Genomic DNA, 20,577 nt, shown 5'->3' on the forward strand with positions numbered 1-20,577 from the left:
CCTAATAAGATGGAGAAACAGTCAATGAAAAAAAGTACAACTTCTTGATGAGGCAGAAATATTCCCTTTTTATTTGAGTATTACAATATAAGTGGTATTCAAAGTCCAAAAAAAAGGGGTTTCAGTACAAAAGACAAGTGTCCTTCCCCGAGCAGAGAGAGCAATTCTTCTTCTTTATCTTTATACATACCAATGCAACATGAGCTGATTTACGCTACTATGTAACACACACACAAAAAGCGATGCTGTGACCTTGACTCAAAGCAGGCTGTAACTGGTTGAAACACATTCACTTTTTTTGTGGGGAAAATCACTCAGAACATAAAACAGGGTTAATAAAGTTCAACAAATTCACTCAGAGGATATAACAGAGGTATTATAGTTTACTAAAACTACACTAAAAGCTAAAATTAAGTGTGAAAAAACCTTTTATTTAACTGAAATAAGAATAATACGACTGAAAAAAATGCAAAACCAATACGTCAGGCATAAAGTACATTTAGTCAGGACTTTTAATAAAGTCCTGGTCTAGAGTTCATTCTTGTTGGGGGTCTGAGAGATCAAAGATGAGGGGACACTATAGTACAGAGCATCCGGCATGGAGTGATCTCCTTAATAAAATCATTTTAATGATCCTTGTTGCTTAAAACAATTCTTTGTTTTGCTCTGATCAGACCTTCTTTATGATTCTCTTTGTCTCTTAGGAAGTTGGTTGTGTTTTATGTTTCAGGCTCCTTCTAATTGGAATAAATTACTTGTAAATATTTGCTCTCTGTCATCATTTGGCTCAGTTAAAAATGTTTTGTTTTATTATCTTAAAAGCAGGAAGAAAAAAAAGTGTTGCACACTCTGGCTCCATATGTATTTCTCTTTTATTTGGATGATATTTCAGCCCTCAGGCCTTCTTCAAGATCAACAATTGTCATGATTGTTGTGTGTTACTTTCCCACTATATATTGTTCTATTATCTTAAAACAAATTGCATGTTTTCAGGAAAGCTATCACTGACTGTGCCATTGATTTGACTCATAGCTTCTGGGATAACAGTCATCTCATCTGTCTATAAGGTCTCTCACACCAACTACACAATAGATAACTCTGCATCATTCATTCCATGCATTCACTACCAGCTTTTGTAGCAGCTTCCCCTTTCCCTCTTGTGTCTGTGTTTATCTGTTGTAGTGTTTAGTCATAAATATGTGTAACTAAAAATGAACTTGATGTTATCTTGTGCTTGCATGTCAGTCACTTAACCTTAAAAGAGCTATATCCCTATAATTAAGATAAATAACAATCATAACTTTAATTGATCTCTTGTGTGGCCAACAACAACGACCAATATCTTATTATTATACATCACTTGACTCATTATGATTTTACTTCCTGGAGCGTCCTGTGTGTCCAACAGTAGAGCAACTTCCTGAATATTTAACAAACACAATTTAACAGAATTTTACAGGGAATGTCTCAGCAGTAAATATGTTTTTTGGAGCCAATACACACTGACAAACCTCATATTCTCACCTCTCACCTACAGGGTTTTTTGCCTGAGGGGAAACCTGCTGTTCATCAGTAAAAAAAAAACAAAAAAAAAAACAAAAACAGGTGAGAGACAGGGAGATGGAATGAGTTTCTCCTACTTTAATCCAAACATGAGCTAGAAGAGGTGTTGCTATCAGAGAGATGTGAGGTTCTGAAGCTTCCAGAGGATGACGGACGACTGGCTGTCAGTGTGTAACACACACACACACAGTCATTTGGCTCATTTTAAATTGTTGTCTTCTCTTATCTTAGTGATACCATAGTAAATGTATTTTATACTACACAACTATTTCTGTATGTGTGAACAACCAAGTGCAACATCAGTAATGGGTTTAGGAGAAACTGTTGAAAACTGTGCGTATTTAAACAATATCACATCTCAATCGTCTTTCGAGGCTCACTTTTGGTTTTCTGATGTGGTCGGACAACATGTTGTACTAACTCGTTCTAAGTAAATAGTAAAGTTTACTAAACCAAACTTGAACCAGAAAGAAAACATTTACTGAACTGACAACAGAGGTGTCTCACTGGAAACCTCACAAGGCCCCAAACCAAAATTCAATTCCATAAAGCTTCATTTATACTCTCGAGCGGACGCGCATACAGACAGCTGTGGACACCACGGACGGGTAGTTGATGTGTTTATACTACCTTCTGGGGTCCGCTAGGAGGATGCGTTCCACACATGCGCAGTAGATCGCCCTCTACAGGAACACAACGTTGTTGCAGGTACGCGGATGTCCGCACAGAGCCCACGCGCACACCCTCTGATGACGAAACTTACGTCACGTGGACCCCACCGAACCCTCGCGGACTCGGCAACTATAATATCAGCTTGAGTCTAACAACTAAAAACAAAATTATACATCCATGCACAGAGCAGTATAGAGTGGTGAGGTAGGAGGAGCTATTGCGGGCGTAAAAATGCTGTTCATTTTCCCCCATTGACAATGTTATGTGAATCACACTTTTAGCACTTTTACGACTTGGATCATCATGAAATTCAAGGTGAAAAATGAAAAAAACTTTGAGGGTAGACGTAAACTACGACCAATCACTGATGTAGGAGCCAAAATGTTATTTCTCTCTAATTAGTCCCACCCAGTTTTAACAACGAAACCTGGAAGATTGTCCTCAGTCTCTAGGAGTGAAGTGTTTAGAGACTGACCTTTGAGTCTAGCCCTCAGTTTGTAGAGAAGCTCAGGACAGAACAACACTGTTATTCAGGCATGGAGAGGAGACGGGGGGACAGCACTGACCTCCCTCTGAAACATGTTCAACACAGTGCTGAGTGAATGCATTGGTGGGTTTTTAAGGTACTACCATGAGTGAAAGTTTTCCCACACTGCTCACACCAGTACGGCTTCTCTCCAGTGTGAATGCGTTGGTGCCTTTTTAGATTACTGTCTTGAGTGAAAGTTTTCCCACATTGGTCACACCAGTGCGGCTTCTCTCCAGTGTGAATGCGTTGGTGGATTTTTAGAGAATTGTCTGTAGTGAAAGCTTTCCCACATTGGTCACACCAGTGTGGCTTCTCTCCAGTATGAATGCGTTGGTGGATTTTTAGAGTATTGTCTGCAGTGAAGGCTTTCCCACAGTGCTCACAGCTGTATGGTTTCTCTCCAGTGTGAATGCGTTGGTGGATTTTTAGAATACTGCCTGTAGCGAAGGCTTTCCCACATTGCTCACACCAGTACGGCTTCTCTCCAGTGTGAATGCGTCGGTGGCTTTTTAGAGTACTGCCTCTAGTGAAAGTTTTCCCACATTGCTCACAGCGGTATGGCTTCTCTCCAGTGTGAATGCGTCGGTGGCTTTTTAGATCACCATCTCTAGCGAAAGCTTTCCCACATTGCTTACACCGGTACGGCTTCTCTCCAGTATGAATGCGTTGGTGGATTTTTAGAGTACTGTCTCTAGTGAAAGTTTTCCCACATTGTTCACAGGTGTGAAGTTCCTCTCCGGTGTGAACTCTCTGGTGTATCTTTAAATATGTTGATGTCGTGAAGGCTTTTTCACAGTGCTGACAGCAGTGACGTTTGAATCCCATCCTTCCTGTTTGTTTCTATGACAACAGACAAACATACAGAAAAACAGAGAGAATAAGTGAGATGACATGTTGGAGCGAGTAATCTTAAGCCATAAATAGAGTTGCATTATGGGAAATGTAGGATCCCAAGTTTTTTAAGCTTGACCTCAACCGCAGTTTACCTCAGGATATCAGGCCACTCTTGACCTTTGTGTGAGTACTATTAATGTTTTCTTGATTGAAAAGAGCTTTGACAGTCAAACAAAAAAAGACAACTGCATACGGACTGTTGGATGTACAAACTGAAGCTCTGCTGTATTGCTGCTTTTACTTTTAGTGTACTGCACATGCGCTGCACAGGAGAATGAAAAATTTCACAAACAAAAAGTAAACATTTGTCTGCAACAAGGGGAAACCTTTGTTTACACACTGTAACCCCGTATTGTATGAGTATAGGCGTGGCCCTCTAAGAGGTGTCACTATTGGGTTTATCCCCGTGCGCATGTGCAGTCGTCAAGATTTTATTTTGCGCCACTATGCGTTGCACAGTTCCCTGCTCAGGTCCGCATTCACGGTATATAATACTGGCATGAACAGAGATCTGCTCCCAATTAAGCCAGCTTTTTCTTCAGCTGATGGTGGAGAAGTGGGGCCTGGGGCTACGCCTGTTCTCAGAGTCTGGGGTTATGGTACGTAGCCAACATTCTATTTCGTACAGGCTTCATTGCCATGGTTTCCCCGATAGCAGCTGTCATAGTCGGGAACCAGCACCTGGGTAGCAGCGATGAGATGCAAAAATGTCACTTTTGCCAAGATATCTTAGTTTATGTTTGTCTGCTCCCAGTGTTTCATAAGAGTAAGTAAGAGATTTTTGTTGTTTAAGTAACATTATGAAATGTGCTGGTTTTCTGTCTTCTAAAGCAGCTAGTGTTAACATTATATCCATGCTAGTAAACAACAGACACTCAGGGAGAGCAGTACAAACGGGTTAATCTGGTCTTGTTAATACTGTTTCATAGAATCGTTAAACGTTATATAGCTAGCTTAAATAAAAAAACCTTTTCATGTCATTGCAGGTTGACCTGCATCAAAATGATGGTGACTGACCCAAACTGGATACCACTCCTACATTTGGGCCACTCAGACATTACACACACATACACTGCATGCTCTGCAAGACTAAGTAAGCAGGAGCAGCTAAGAAAAAACAGATTGCAAGCAGCTGAGACAAGATCACACCAGGCTGGAGAGAGTGGTCTGGAGAAAATGATCAGTTAAAAATGTTCGCATGCACGGCTAAAGCACAGATTTGTGCGTACGCACAACCAGGCACCTGTCCAGCCTTCACCCCTGAACAACCCAAGACAACCCACATCTCAACTCCTTCCACAACTTTACCCAGTCCCCTCCATTCCACATGGCTTAACCTCAGTCTTCGCCATTTAACAGTGAGACAACCAACCAGCCTCTATCCTTCCTGAAAGATCTGGCTCAATCTCTACCTTTCAACCATGCTCCTGCACATCCTCCACATCTGGCTCAGACCTTCAGCCAGGCCTCAGCACATTCACCATTCTACCACCTTCCAGAGGATGAGGGAAATTAAATAGTTCGAGGAATCAGAATATTGTGTTCTGATTCTGTTTTGAGCTAAGAAAAGAACTCTTGCACATTGTCCCACTTGCTGCTGAAATATTCATTCCAACGTTTCGGTCTGTCCAACCTTCATCAGGTGTACGGGCAGCACCAAGGGTTGTGATGCGCCCCTTACACCTGATGAAGGTTGGACAGAGCTGGATAGGGCGCCACCACTCAGCTTGCAGCAAGTTTTCCCGGTGGCCACTCGTGGTATTGCAGCGAAAAATTCCACCAACAACTACGGGGACCCCCACGGCTCTTTTGGGCCGTAGACCACCATTGTAAAAGAGATGTCTGTAAAACTGTTGACATCACACCTTGAACTGCAAACAATGTCAATTATGACTCTTTCTATTATGAACTTTTGATCCATGGAGGTTTTGCAATTTAAAAGCAAGCAAGCAATTCCTATTCCTAGAACTGAATGGGTGCCATTATTTAAACCAGAAGTAGCCAAGCCGGCTACTTCTGGTTTAGCCCTCCGGCTAACTTGAATGGGGATAAAACAATTCAATTGTGCGGCTCTTTTAGGCTTTCGAAATGTGATCAGACCGAACGGGTCAAATTCTGATAGTGAGACGAGTCATTTCGCAGGGGTTGTTGTGATGCTCAAAAAAATGTATCTGCTGATTTACAGACGTCTCTTTCACAATGTAAGTCTACAATGTAAGGGAAAAAGTCTTTTTGGGCCCAATAGTGTCATGTGACGTTGTAATTAAACGGTCTGCCTGCTATGTCAAATTTGCTTCACAGCTGCCCGGCGCTGTTCCTGGGGGCTTGCATTAAGCCAAAAAAGTTTGACTTTTTCCACATAGCTTCCGCATCTGTGGGGCCCATAGAGCAAGCGCACTAGTGACTTTCGCCAATTGAGCTGGCTACTTCAAGTTTAGCCTTCCAGCTAACTTTAATGGGGATAAAACAATTCAATCATGCGCCTCTTCTGGACTCTCAAAATGTGATTGGACTGAACGGATCAAATTATGACAGTGAGACAAGAAATCTTACTGGGCCCAATAGCGCCACGTGACATTGTAATTACACGGTTTGATACATCTCTTTATACATCCATGGTTTGTGTACTGTACCCATAGACTGTATAAAATATGGACATAGTCACCGTGATGTCACCCATTGGTTAGCGACCTGCCGTTTTGAAGCCTCAAGTGTAGCGATTTGACCGTCGCCATCTTGGATTTGGCTGTCGCCATGTTTGATTTTTGGAGCCAGAAGTGACCATATTTGGACGAGAAGGTGGAGCTGACCATAGCGCTAGCTGTTAGTTTGGTTAGCACGGTGCATTTACAATCTATGGTTAACAGTGATAACGCTAATGCTGATTTTGGCTAGTGAAAAACAGGCCTAAAACCGTTAAAACAAAATGTAATCACCAGAAAAACTGATTGTCCGACTCATTAGTGAGTCTTTTATTACAACCAACACTGAACAAGAGTTTTTTGGGCGACCAAAATGTTACAATAAACTTTAGTGAACTGAAAACACGCTGTAGAATAGCAGCAGCTACGCCTATACGCCATGGTTACGTTACGAAAGCGATGCTGTCGCCGTGGTAAGGACTTCTCAATCACAATGTAGCCACGTCTTAAAGCATGCGCTACTTTATTGTCTATTTTACTCTAAATGGGGCCATAATTTACAAAATGCTGCATTGAAGAAGACTTGACACTAGCGATTGAGACCATAAGCTCATCAGGAATTTAAGAGAGAAGTGGGGTGATTTTCTCATAGACTTCCATACAATCGGCCGTGGAGTCGCCCCCTGATGGCCATTAGATAGAATGCAGGTTTTTGGCACTACCACATTGGCTTCATTTTTCAGCCCCAGAGGTTGCCGCTTGACTGTACCTATGGTACCCATCTATCTACCTACCTACTTTCAAAATGGCGTCTCAGTTACGTCACAGATAATGTACACATAACTGACTGATCGATAGCAACAGCTCTTTAGAGGGCGTAGCCTAACTAACGTTATACGAAATAGAACCAGGGAACACTGAAACCTTTTTGTTGTTTTTACGCCCCAAAAACTCCGTGAACACAAAGCCTGGAAGTGTTTTGGTCTCCTTTTTTCAGACTTTCTCACCAATAACAGGATCAACGGATGAAACACGGACCCTCGAGACCCCTCCTCGTGTCTTTAGTGTCGTCATGAAGCCGGTTTTATCATGAAGTCATGAACACTGACCTGTTTATCGGTGGTAGCAGGGGGTGAGCCTGATTCTTCCCTTTTAACGGAGTTGTCGGTGCGGTGCTTCGGGCTCTGGTTCTCTTCCATCCCGCTCTTGTGACGGCCCTGGTCTGTGAAACCCCGCAGGTCTCCTCTCTGACTGTCGGGCTTGTTTCTGTTCCAGGTTCTCCGTGTTCTCGTGAGATCACAGCGTTTAGCCATCTTCTTCTTCTTGAGTGCTTATTGGCGGTTGGCAAACCAGTTTAGAGGAGCATTACCGCCACCAACTGGACTGAAATGTGGAACAAGCAGAAAAAAACTCCCTAAATTCTTTGAGCTACATCAGTTTCTTTTAAAAACTTAATAATGTAACAGTATATCTTGCCTGCTGCTTTCTCCAAGAGACCTGACAGTGAAAAGTCATGTTTTTTTGCCCCCTTTAGTGACTGAAGAAGGTGATTTCTCTTGATATCGTATTTTCTACAATAAAGTAGTACATGTTGGACTGTTTCTGGTTGATTGCATTTCCCAGTTAGGTGCTTGCCTATCTTATGTAATGTATGCTTGAGACCTGTGTGACTTATTCTCAGACGAGTGGTGACATTTTCTTCCCTTCCTTTCCAGCCCCCCATCCTCCCAGCACCAACATGTCTTTGTATATTATATAGATGTCTTCCAGCATATGTCCTAATGAATGTCTTAACTTAGCTAACCATTAGCTTTGCTTAATGGAACTGGTAGGTCTACATGCTTAATGTAGTGTTTGTTTGGCCAGAATATCCACCATCCAAAATTCATATATTTTTTTATTACTCCACCATGTGGAACCAGGATTTGTGGTTTTGATGAACTTCTCATTTAATCTTTGTGAATGAAGATTAGAGATATATGTATAACAAGTTTTATTCAGTATTTCCAAAACACAAACGATCTGATCCTCAAACAGAAACAGAAATCTGAAGATGTGTCGAGGCTTTGAAGTAAAATCCAGTGTGCTTTGCTTTTTGTGAAGAGCAGAGCTGAGGTGTGTTCTTCCAAAATGTGAATGTATACATGATGTAGACATGTGTTGAGTACTGAATGACTATAGTCTATAAAAATGTCAAAAGTCTAAAATAAATCTCATCTCCAGTTTACTGAACTATGTTTTGCTTGTGTTTTTATTTTATTTTTACCCTCCATAAAAAGGTAAATTTCGAGCTGCAGCGTTTAGGCAATTAATCAATGTGTCGATCAACAGAGAATTAATATCTCCAACTACTTTGATAATTGATTAATTGTTTTGAGTCATTTTTTAAGAGACTGTACTCTTATACTACTATACTATACTACTACTATACTGATTCTAGCTTCTTAAACGTGAATATTTTCTGTTTTCTTTATTCCTCTGTGACAGTAAAGTGAATATCTTTGGGTTGTGAACTATTGGTCAAGAGAAAACAAGACACTTAAGGAAGTCACCTTTGGCTTTGGGAAACAATGATCAACATTTTTCACAATTTTCGGACACTCTTTAGACCAAGCGACTGATTAATTGAGAAAATAGGTTGCAGCTTTAGTTAAATTGTCTAAGTAAAATCATTCAGTTTGTGAGTTGGACACAGCGAAACGATTACAATCGATAAACATTATTTGATTCAGCTTCTACAATGTCAGAATTACAAAGTCTTTGCAGTCATTCAGAGCTGTATTGGGACCAACAAGGACGTTAAAGCATACAACCTAATTAGATACAAAATACAAGATGCATTCAACTCTTTCAAAGATCACCTACTGAAACAAGACTGGAATAAAGTCTATGTGGAAGATGTAAATGAAGCTTAAGAGTCATTATTGTCCATAGCAACAGCTCTCTATGAAAAAAAGTAGAGTAAAGAAAGTAGGGAAACAAAAATTTGGTGAAAAACTCTAGCTAACAAAAGGAATACAAAACACATGCAAGAAAAAACTCAAATATATCATTTAAAAAAAAAAGAACAAAAGAAGCAGAACACACATAAAAGACATAAAAACAAACTGGCAATAGTAATGAGAAGCAGCAAAAAGGATTATTACAGCAAATTACTGGAGGACAACAAAAACAACTAGAAAATGCAATTTCTGTAGATCTGTAGAACAGTGTTCTAAACCACTGAGCCAACAGACATTCACAAAAATGAGAGGAAAAAAATCTCCATTTTGATGAAGAAAATGTATTTGTCTCAAACGAGAGCTTAAAGCCCAGAGATTTGTACATCATAAGTGAAAGCAAGACTAGTTTAACATTAGAATGAATGATATGTGTAAAAAGTGTTTGAAGGATCAGAGAATCTGTATGTTTAAGAAACTGGACAGAGGAGACACACATCCTGCAGACTGTATTGCAGTCAATGAGAGCAAGACAGGGACTCTCTATCAATTAAGGTTAAGATCTCAAAAACTTTAAGTCCTATGTGAAATGTATTTACATTTTGAGCGAGAGGAGGTTTGTGGCAACGTACTGAGGCAAGGTATGCGCTTGAGGAGTTAAAATTGTGGGAGGGAGAGCTGTTCAGAAAAACAATTCTGGTCTAAAAATATTTGTGCTCTCCACTGTGTCTGATCACATGACACACTGGTGAGACCTGAAAAAGTCTGCAAAACCCCTGACTTTGGGCTTAAATTGCTGAAAAACTACAAAAGATATCACTAAACAATCTGATAAGAAAAAACGTACAGAAGACGGAATAATAAGGAATAATAAAGAGTGAGAAGAACAATGTGAACCAGGGAACACTGAGAACAACAATGTGTGATTGCTTTCAGCAATCACACAATTAAAGATACATTGAAAGTATTAAAGTACATTAAAAATGGAACCCAAATCATTTTAGCACAAAGAATAATACAACTATCAATGATATACATTTAAATAAAGATGAATTTAAGGATTTTTTTGTCGGTGTTGGTCCTGTTTTGGCTGAGGAGACAACATAGACTAGTAGTGGAGATAATGTGGAAAGTAAAGCTATAAATGTAAATAAATCTATGTTTATAAGAATAAGAAATCTACAAACTGTAATGGAATGGATATGGTTATGGTTAAAAATACTATTGAGTGTGTGAGGAAACCACATTTGTAATCAGTAACTTGTAATCTCTACAAGCTGGTATGTTTCCTGGCAAAATTAAAATAGCTTAAGTCATACCAATATATAAGGCTAAGAGTATAGACCTGTTTCCTTACTTCCACAGTTTTCTAAAATACTATAAAAGACTGGATGAATTTATCACAAAACATAATGTACTGTATTAACAGCAATATGGGGTTAGAGCTAATAGGACAACTTTGTTTGCACTCATAAAGTGGATGAAATAACAACTGTAAAAGAAAATAAAGAACATACAGTGGGGGTATTCCTGGATCTTAAAAAAAATATTTGATATCGTATTTACTGAAGAAATTACAAAGATATGGAATTAAAGGGATAGCACACTCCTGGTTAAGCAGCTACCTGGAGAATAGTTACTAGTGCATCCAAATTAACAATTTCAAATCACAACTACTGAAGGTTACTTGTGGGGTTCCCCAGGGCTCAGTGTTGGTACCATTGTTGTTTATTTTGTACATAAAGAATACATTTGAGGTTTCCAAAATACTAAAAACTGTATTATTTGCAGATGACACAAATGAATTGAAAATGTTAAAGAGCTGGTTTGAATATAATAAACTAACAATGAATTTAAGTTAAATGAAATTTTTAAACTTTGGGAACCGTTTAACTAACTGAAACAAGAAACTCATGATGAACGCAGTAGAAATTGAAAGAGTGTGAAATTAAATTTCTTGGAGTAATAATAGAGAATAAATTGTGCTGGGAGCCACATGTAAATTATACCAAAGTTAAATAAGTCAATTGCAATATTATATCTTCTAAATCAAACTTTGTTATACTTATACTGCTCCTTCATAGTCCCATATATAACTTACTGTGTGGAAGTGTGGGGAAATACATATGAAACAAACACTAATCCAATCTTCATTCTTCAAAAAACAAACCTAAGAATTGTAAACAAAACCACCTATGGAGAACCAACAAACCCACTCTTTATCTGATTAAAAAGCACTAAAATTTAATGATCTGGTCGACTTCAAAACAGTTCAAATCATGTACAAAGCAAAAAAAAAAATCAATTACTACCAAATAGTATCCAAAAGTTGTTTCAAATGAGAGAAAGTCAACAGGATTTGAGAGAAATTTGTACATTCAAGAAACAATCAGGACTAATGCAAAATATCATTGTATCACAGTCAAACGAGTTAATTTATGGAACAACTTTATGTTTATCTTTGATAATCATTAATTATTGCTGATAGCAAACCTGTAACCAAGGCCCAACACTGATTTGTGTTTTTTTGTTTGTTTATACTGTTTGTTCTTGTTTTGAATGTTTTGTTTTTGTTTGATTTGTGTATGAGTTGAGTTGTGTATGCTGAACACTGGGGCAGAAAGTTGGAACATTTATATCTGACATTAAGATTATTGATAAAATATATAAAAAAAGGGGCAGGACTAAGTATTTACTTCTTCCTACTCCTTTTCGGACATGAAATATTTATTTATGTTGTTTATTGAGAGTTTGATGTATATGTTTGCTGTTAATGTTATTGGTTATTCCTGCTTTGTTTTCTTACTCATATTTTTATTTTTTAACATGTTTGATATAAAAATCTACACATTAACATATTTTATTTTACCCTGAGAGAGACTAAACACCAGCTGTTAAGCTTCCTTCCAGACTGATCCTGCATCAACTACATGTAACATATGCCTCTTGCATGTTACATTAAATACATTAGTTGTGCTTTAAATGGTCACTATGTCTAACAGCAAAATATTTTAATATAGAATATAATATTGTCAGTAATTTTACCTTTATTTAATATTTGTAAGATGTACATATTTGTGTTATTTTCATTATTTTATGCTGTTATCTTATATTTAATATTTAATACTTGGCTTCATAGTATCCAAGGTAACGATGCAGCTCTAAAGCCCATCACCAGGGGAACAAGTCAGACCAGGCTTGTATCCCCCAGGTGAGTGTGTGACTATTAAATGGAAACCTGTAAATAATAATGTATAGCTGACCTGAGATAGACTTTATTACTAATTATAACTATATTGACATTCAGAGTGATTATCTATGTGAACTGATTCATCTGTATCAATAGTGTGTTTGTGTAATCTGATCTATAGTGAGTTTTTGATCCTGGTCAAGGTTAGACCGTTGGCCCTGTAATTTGATATTTAACGGTTATTAAGCTTTGTCACAGAAATGATTTATTAGTATTGTAAGTTTCCTTTAATTATGATTTTATTTATGTTAAATTGTTTTACTGAGACCGGGCTTGTATCCCCCAGATCCTGAAGTGCTTGTAAGCAATAAACAGACATCATTGAATCGACATCGGAGCTGTCTGGGTGTTACTAACTGTCAGCCGTTAGTCCACCACCATCATCACAACACAATGCAGAGACTGTAGGCTGTCACTATTATCAGCGATATAAAGGAAACTTAACAGGGGCATTATAAACTGTGAGGCTAATATAGTCCCCCGTTACACTTGCACAGAGCAGTATAGAGTGGTGAGGTAGGAGGAGCTATTTTCCCCCATTGACAATGTTATGTGACTCACACTTTTAGCACTTCTACGACTTGGATCAACATGAAATTAAAGGTGAAAAATGAAAAAAACTTTGAGGGTAGAAGTAAACTACGACAAATCACTGAGCTTAAAATTTGGTCATGTAGGCCACTAATGACATACATGCTGATTCTAAAGTTACAGTTGGCAGCCCTCACTTAGTCTCGCGATACCAGACAATCAGAGATCTCCACCTACCGATTTCTAAATGCACGGTAGTTACTTGAAAAGCAGCGAGAGCGGCAGTTAACAAACCTATGCCCCTTACATTTTGTCAAGAACACACCTTACTACAAATGATGCTCTCCCTTGATTCTCCTCCGTAGTGAACTGCATATCACTGCCTGAATAAGAAGGGCCGCCCTAAAGACTTTGGATTGGTTCTGCAATGCAGGGTTTTTTCTTTATTTAACTCTCTAATTAGTTCCACCCAGTTTTAACAACGAAACCTGGAAGATTGCCCTCAGTCTCTAGGAGTGAAGTGTTTAGAGACTGACCTTTGAGTCTAGCCCTCAGTTTGTAGAGAAGCTCAGGACAGAACAACACTGTTATTCAGGCATGGAGAGGAGACGGGGGGACAGCACTAACCTCCCTCTAAAACATGTTCAACACAATACTGAGTGAATGCATTGGTGGCTTTTTAAGGTACCACCATGAGTGAAAGTTTTCCCACATTGGTCACAGCTGTACGGCTTCTCTCCAGTGTGAATGCGTTGGTGCCTTTTTAGATGACTGTCTTGAGTGAAAGTTTTCCCACATTGGTCACACCAGTGCGGCTTCTCTCCAGTGTGAATGCGTTGGTGGACTTTTAGAGAATTGTCTGCAGTGAAAGATTTCCCACATTGGTCACACCAGTACGGCTTCTCTCCAGTGTGAATACGTTGGTGGATTTTTAGAGAATTGTCTGCAGTGAAAGCTTTCCCACATTGGTCACAGCTGTACGGCTTCTCTCCAGTGTGAATGCGTTGGTGGATTTTTAGAATACTGCCTGTAGCGAAGGCTTTCCCACATTGGTCACAGCTGTACGGCTTCTCTCCAGTGTGAATCCGTTGGTGGATTTTTAGAATACTGCCTGTAAAGAAGGCTTGCCCACATTGGTCACACCAGTACGGCTTCTCTCCAGTGTGAATGCGTTGGTGGATTTTTAGAAGACTGCTTGTAAAGAAGGCTTTCCCACATTGCTCACAGCTGTACGGCTTCTCTCCAGTGTGAATGCGTTGGTGGATTTTTAGATCACCGTCTCTTGCGAAAGCTTTTCCACATTGCTCACACCGGTACGGCTTCTCTCCAGTGTGAATACGTCGGTGGCTTTTTAGATCACCGTCTCTTGCGAAAGCTTTTCCACATTGCTCACACCGGTACGGCTTCTCTCCAGTGTGAATGCGTTGGTGGAGTCTTAGAGTGCTGTTTCTAGTAAAAGTTTTCCCACATTGTTCACAGGTGTGAAGTTCCTCTCCGGTGTGAACTCTCTGGTGAATCTTTAAATATCTTGATGTCGTGAAGGCTTTTTCACAGTGCTGACAGCAGTGACGTTTGAGTTCCATCCTTCCTGTTTGTTTCTATGACAACAGACAAACATACAGAAAAACAGAGAGAATAAGTGAGATGACATGTTGGAGCGAGTAATCTAAAGCTATAAATAGAGTTGCATTATGAGAAATGTAGGATCCTGAGTTTTTTAAGCTTGACCTCAACCACAGTTTACCTCAGGATATCAGGCCACTCTTGACCTTTGTGTGAGTACTATTAATTTTTCCTGATTCGGATTTGGCTCATTCGACCGCAGTGTCAGGTTGTATGGATCAGTGTTGTTAATAGAGGACAACTTAGCCAAATAATGGTCCCTGGCATCCTTGCTGAGTTTGTCTCACTATGATAGTCAGTTTACCTCTACTTCTCCAGTTTGACGATTTAATGGTTTGTATAACTGGAAATCTTGTGTTGTGTACATGGATGTATAAAGAGAACTGGAAACAGTGTCGGAGGCAGGGCCCTGTTCATTCCTATACGTATAAAATTACCTAGATCTTCCGGGATCATTGGGCCCACAGAGCAAGCACACTGGTGACTTTTGCCGGCCAAGCCGGCTACTTCTGGTTTAGCCCTCCGGCTAACTTGAATGGGGATAAAACAATTCAATCGTGCGGCTCTTTTAGGCTTTTGAAATGTGATCAGACCGAGCGGGTCAAATTCTGATAGTGAGACGAGTCATTTCGCGGGGGTTGTTGTGATGCTCGAAAAAATTTATCCGCTGATTTACAGACGTCTCTTTCACAATATAAGTCTATGGGAAAAAGTCTTTTTGGGCCAAATAGTGTCATGTGACGTTGTAATTAAACGGTTTGGCCATTATGTCAAATTTGCTTCACAGCCGCTTGGCGCTGTTCCTGGGGGCTTGCATTAAGCCAAAAAAGTTTGACTTCTTCCACATAGCTTCCGCATCTGTGGGGCCCATAGAGCAAGCACACTAGTGACTTTCGCCAATCGAGCCGGCTACTTCAAGTTTAGCCTTCCAGCTAACTTTAATGGGGATAAAACAATTCAATCATGCGCCTCTTCCAGACTCTCAAAATGTGATTGGATTGAAGGGATCAAATTATGACAGTAAGACGAGAAATCTGTCTGGGCCCAATAGTGTCACGTGACGTTGTAATTACACGGTTTGACCACTATGTCAAATTGGCTTCAAAGCCTGGTGCTCTTCCTGCATCCAGTTCTCTTTATACATCCATGGTTTTCTGTCTGGGCCCAATAGTGTCACGTGACGTTGTAATTACATGGTTTGTACCCATAGACTGTATAATATAGGGGCGTAGTCACTGTGACGTCACCCATTGGTTTGCGAACTGCCCTTTTGAATCCTCAAGTGTAGCGATTTGACCGTTGCCATCTTGGATTTGGCCGTCGCCATGTTTGATTTTTGGAGCCAGAAGTGACCATATTTGGACGAGAAGGTGGAGCTGACCATAGCGCTAGCTGCTAGTTTGGTTAGCACGGTGCATTTACAATCTATGGTTAACAGTGATAATGCTAATGCTAATTTTTGCTAGTGAAAAACAGGCCTAAAACCGTTAAAACAAAATGTAATCACCGGAAAAACTGATTGTCCGATTGTCTGGTGGGTCTTTTATTACAACCAACACTGAACGAGAGTTTTTTGGGCGACCAAAATGTTACAATAAACTTTAGTGAACTGAAAACACACTGTAGAATAGCAGCAGCTACGCCTATACGCCATGGTTACGTTACAAAAGCGATGCTGTCGCCGTGGTAAGGACTTCTCAATCACAATGTAGCCACGTCTTAAAGCATGCGCTACTTTATTGTCTATTTTACTCTAACTGGGGCCATAATTTACAAAATAAACATCATGCTGTATTGAAGAAGACTTGAAATTAGCGATTGAGACCATAAGCTCATCAGGAAACAGTTTACTGAAGTAATAAATTAAGAGAGAAGTAAGGTGATTTTCTCATAGACTTCCATATAATCGGACTTATTTTTGCAGCCAGTGGAGTCGCCCCCTGATGGCCATTAGATAGAATGCAGGTTTTTGGCACTTCCACATTGGCTTCATTTTTCAGCCCCAGAGGTTGCTGCTTGACTGTACCTATGGTACAAAGTAGGTAGGTAGAATCTATCTACTTATCTACTTTCAAAATGGCACCTCAGTTACGTCACAGATAATACACACATAACTGACTAACCGATAGCAACAGCTCTTTAGAGGGCTGAAGGATATTTTCTTGTTATGATTGATGCTTTTGCTAAAACATAATTGCAACAAATGAAGTCCTTGATTTGCTTTTTAGCAAAGAGATTTTATAAGCTTAGATTTAATAGAGGTGTTTTAGATATTAGATTCATTTTTTATACTGTCTGAAAGAAAGCTTATTCCACTGTATTCGAACATTGTGGACTGTGAAGTGGAAAAGTACTGGACGTGAGAAACTTACAATTCACATGTTCCCAGAATTAAGTAATAGATCAGCTTAACCTCAACTTCTGCTTTCAGCTAACAAAACAGGAAGCGTGAGAGTGGGGTGCGCCCATTCAACTGTGAAAAAGAGACAGGTGATGTTGATCCATAAATTGTGCAAAGCAGGATGTTTGTCTCTTGACGGTTGAAGTTTCAGATCACCTAGAGGCGTGACCGACGGAGTTACGCTATTCTTGTACCTTTCACATAGATGTCCTTTGAAGAACGAAGAGAGGGAGGATGACTAAAAAAATCCACAATAACACAGGGTTTTTGTGCTCACACGGTGTGCGAGTGAAAATCATTAATAGTCCGTTGATATTAATGATCGTCTGAAATTTTAGCAGCGGCGGTGCGACGCTGCTGAATGAATGCAGGGGAAACACCGATGTATTATAAAATACTGGGTCAGGGAGAGATGGTGAGTCAGACTCCGTGAACTTACAGACACTCTGTTGCTTGTCAGGGAGACTATAGTGAGACCCAGAGCTCTGTAATATTACATATTCTACTGGTAAAGAATAAAGCTGATTTTGAGCCTAACAATATCTTCTCCTATCGCTTCATTAAAAGAACACGCGAGGACCAGAACAGACAGAATAGCATCAGTCCTCAACAGGGCGAAACCTAACGTTACACGAAATAGAACCAGGAAACACTAAAACTTTTTTGTAGTTTTTACGCCCCAAAAACTCCGTGAACACAAAGCCTGGAAGTGTTTTAGTCTCCTTTTTTCAGACTTTCTCACCAACAACAGGATCAACGGATGAAACACGGACCCTCGAGACCCCTCCTCGTGTCTTTAGTGTCGTCATGAAGCCGGTTTTATCATGAAGTCATGAACACTGACCTGTTTATCGGTGGTAGCGGGGGGTGAGCCTGATTCTTCCCTTTTAACGGAGTTGTCGGTGCGGTGCTTCGGGCTCTGGTTCTCTTCCATCCCGCTCTTGTGATGGCCCTGGTCTGCGAAACCCCGTAGGTCTCCTCTCTGACTGTCGGGCTTGTTTCTGTTCCAGGTTCTCCGTGTTCTCGTGATATCACAGCGTTTAGCCGTCTTCTTGAGTGTTTATTGGCGGTTGGCAAACCAGTTTAGAGGCGCATTACCGCCACCACCTGAACTGAAGTGTGGAACAAGCAGAAAAAACTCCCTAAATTCTTTGAGCTACATCAGTTTCTTTTAAAAACTTAATAATGTAACAGTATATCTTGCCTGCTGCTTTCCCCAAGAGACCTGACAGTGAAAAGTCATGTTTTTTTGCCTCCCTTAGTGAATGAAGAAGGTGATATTGTATTTTCTACAATAAAGTAGTACATGTTGGACTGTTTCTGGTTGATTGCATTTCCCAGTTAGGTGCTTGCCTATCTTATATTATGTATACTTGAGACCTGTGTGACTTATTCTCAGACGAGTGATGACATTTTCTTCCCTTCATTTCCAGCCCCCCATTCTCCCAGCACTAACATGTCTTTGTATATTATATAGATGTCTTCCAGCTTCATTATCATCCCAATACTCCCACCATACTGATTGTGCATATGTCCTAATGAATGTCTTAACTTCAGCTTTGCTTAATGGAACTGGTAGGTCTACAAGCTTAATGTAGTGTTTGTTTGGCCAGAATATCCACCATCCAAAATTCATATATTTTTTTTATTACTTCACCATGTGGAACCAGGATTTGTGGTTTTGATGAACTTCTCATTTAATCTTTGTGAATGAAGATTAGAGATATATGTATAACAAGTTTTATTCAGTATTTCCAAAACACAAACGATCTGATCCTCAAACAGAAACAGAAATCTGAAGATGTGTCGAGGCTTTGAAGTAAAATCCAGTGTGCTTTGCTTTTTGTGAAGAGCAGAGCTGAGGTGTGTTCTTCCAAAATGTGAATGTATACATGATGTAGACACGAGTTAAGTACTGAATGACTATAGTCTATAAAAATGTCAAAAGTCTAAAATAAATCTCATCTCCAGTTTACTGAACTATGTTTTGCTTGTGTTTTTATTTTATTTTTTACCTTCCATAAAAAGGTAAATTTCGAGCTGCAGCGTTTAGACGATTAATCAATGTGTCGATCAACAGAGAATTAATATCTCCAACTACTTTGATAATTGATTAATTGTTTTGAGTCATTTTTAAGAGTCTATACTCTTATACTACTATACTATACTACTACTATACTGATTCTAGCTTCTTAAACGTGAATATTTTCTGTTTTCTTTATTCCTCTGTGACAGTAAAGTGAATATCTTAAGGGACAGTTAAGGAAGTCACCTTTGGCTTTGGGAAACATTTTTCACAATTTTCGGACACTCTTTAGACCAAGCGACTGATTAATTGAGAAAATAGGTTGCAGCTTTAGTTAAATTGTCTAAGTAAAATCATTCAGTTTGTGAGTTGGACACAGCGAAACGATTACAATCGATAAACATTGTTTGATTCAGCTTCTACAATGTCAGAATTTGTTGCTTTTACTTTTTATATAATTTTGAATTGAATTGATCAGACAAAAGGAAATTAAAGACAGAAACCATCCAGTACTCCCAAACTGAAAAATTACCAGCTCCAGGATTTGTGTGTCAAGTTTGAAATAATTTGATGAAACATGACTTTATTTGGGCTTAGGCAGCATGTAAGCACAATATAAACTCCACTAATTAAGAATTTATATCTAGTTCTTTATCACAGTCAATTTTTGAACACAATTTATAATTTTGGATGATTATAAGTTTATGTAATATTACAGGACCTACTTGTATTAATTGTACTTAGTCATATAAGTTCCCAAACAAATGTTCAAGCATGACATGACCAAAAACCAACTATCACGCAGTGAACTGGGGCTTTTAGGGCCCAGCAACAGTTTACCAGTTGGTAGTCCACTCTTTGCATTTTCTGTTACTTTCTGACTGATTTTAGACTCAACAATCAACTAGTTGGAAAATAATGGATAAATTATTGGGTGATGAAAAGAGAAATTAGTTGCAGTCTCTGTTTCAACTTAATTAGCTTAAACAAGCAAAAATAGACAAAAGATCAGTGCAGTGAGGATTTGAGTTTATGGTTTTGATTCGTCTGATAACTTTCAGATAATTTTCCACATCTGAGGTGTAAATATGATTGATGGAGAAACTATAGGCCACATTTTAAAACTAGAAGAGCAGCCACTACCTCTGACATGTGGCAGTTTTCCTGCTTTCTCACATGTAATCCTGCACATGACATTAAAAAACCACAACTTTGTTTTAAGCAGAAAAACCTTTATATTTTAGTATTTGCAATTCTTTTGTACTGTGTTACTACCCAGTAACTACGCACATTAAGATGGTTTTAATACTATTAAATCAGAAGCTGATCTGCAGTTCGCAAATTAAGTACATTCAAACTGGCAGCTCACCATTTCTCTTTTGTGTTTTTTAATGTATGTATGTATGTATGTGTAAATATATATATGTGTGTGTGTGTGTGTATATGTATATATGTATATTATATGTATATATGTATATGTATGTGTGTGTGTGTGTGTGTGTGTGTG

At 39.2% G+C, this 20,577-nt stretch overlaps 1 protein-coding gene across 1 annotated transcript in view; it reads right to left on the bottom strand.

Annotated features, from left to right (window-relative positions):
* LOC137171798 (zinc finger protein 420-like) overlaps nt 1–20,577 on the bottom strand; it is a 29,408-nt gene that overhangs the window by 1,989 nt on the left and 6,842 nt on the right. Inside the window, exons 5-8 of the mRNA XM_067575931.1 lie at nt 17,889–18,095; nt 13,667–14,618; nt 7,410–7,630; nt 2–3,604 (exon numbers count right to left, since the gene is read on the bottom strand). Coding sequence (XP_067432032.1) covers nt 2,819–3,604; nt 7,410–7,630; nt 13,667–14,618; nt 17,889–18,095 — 2,166 coding nt within the window. The 3' untranslated portion in view covers nt 2–2,818. The remainder of the gene's footprint in view (nt 1; nt 3,605–7,409; nt 7,631–13,666; nt 14,619–17,888; nt 18,096–20,577) is intronic.

The sequence above is a fragment of the Thunnus thynnus genome, chromosome 2, assembly GCF_963924715.1.
Source record: "Thunnus thynnus chromosome 2, fThuThy2.1, whole genome shotgun sequence".
Taxonomy (NCBI): domain Eukaryota; kingdom Metazoa; phylum Chordata; class Actinopteri; order Scombriformes; family Scombridae; genus Thunnus; species Thunnus thynnus.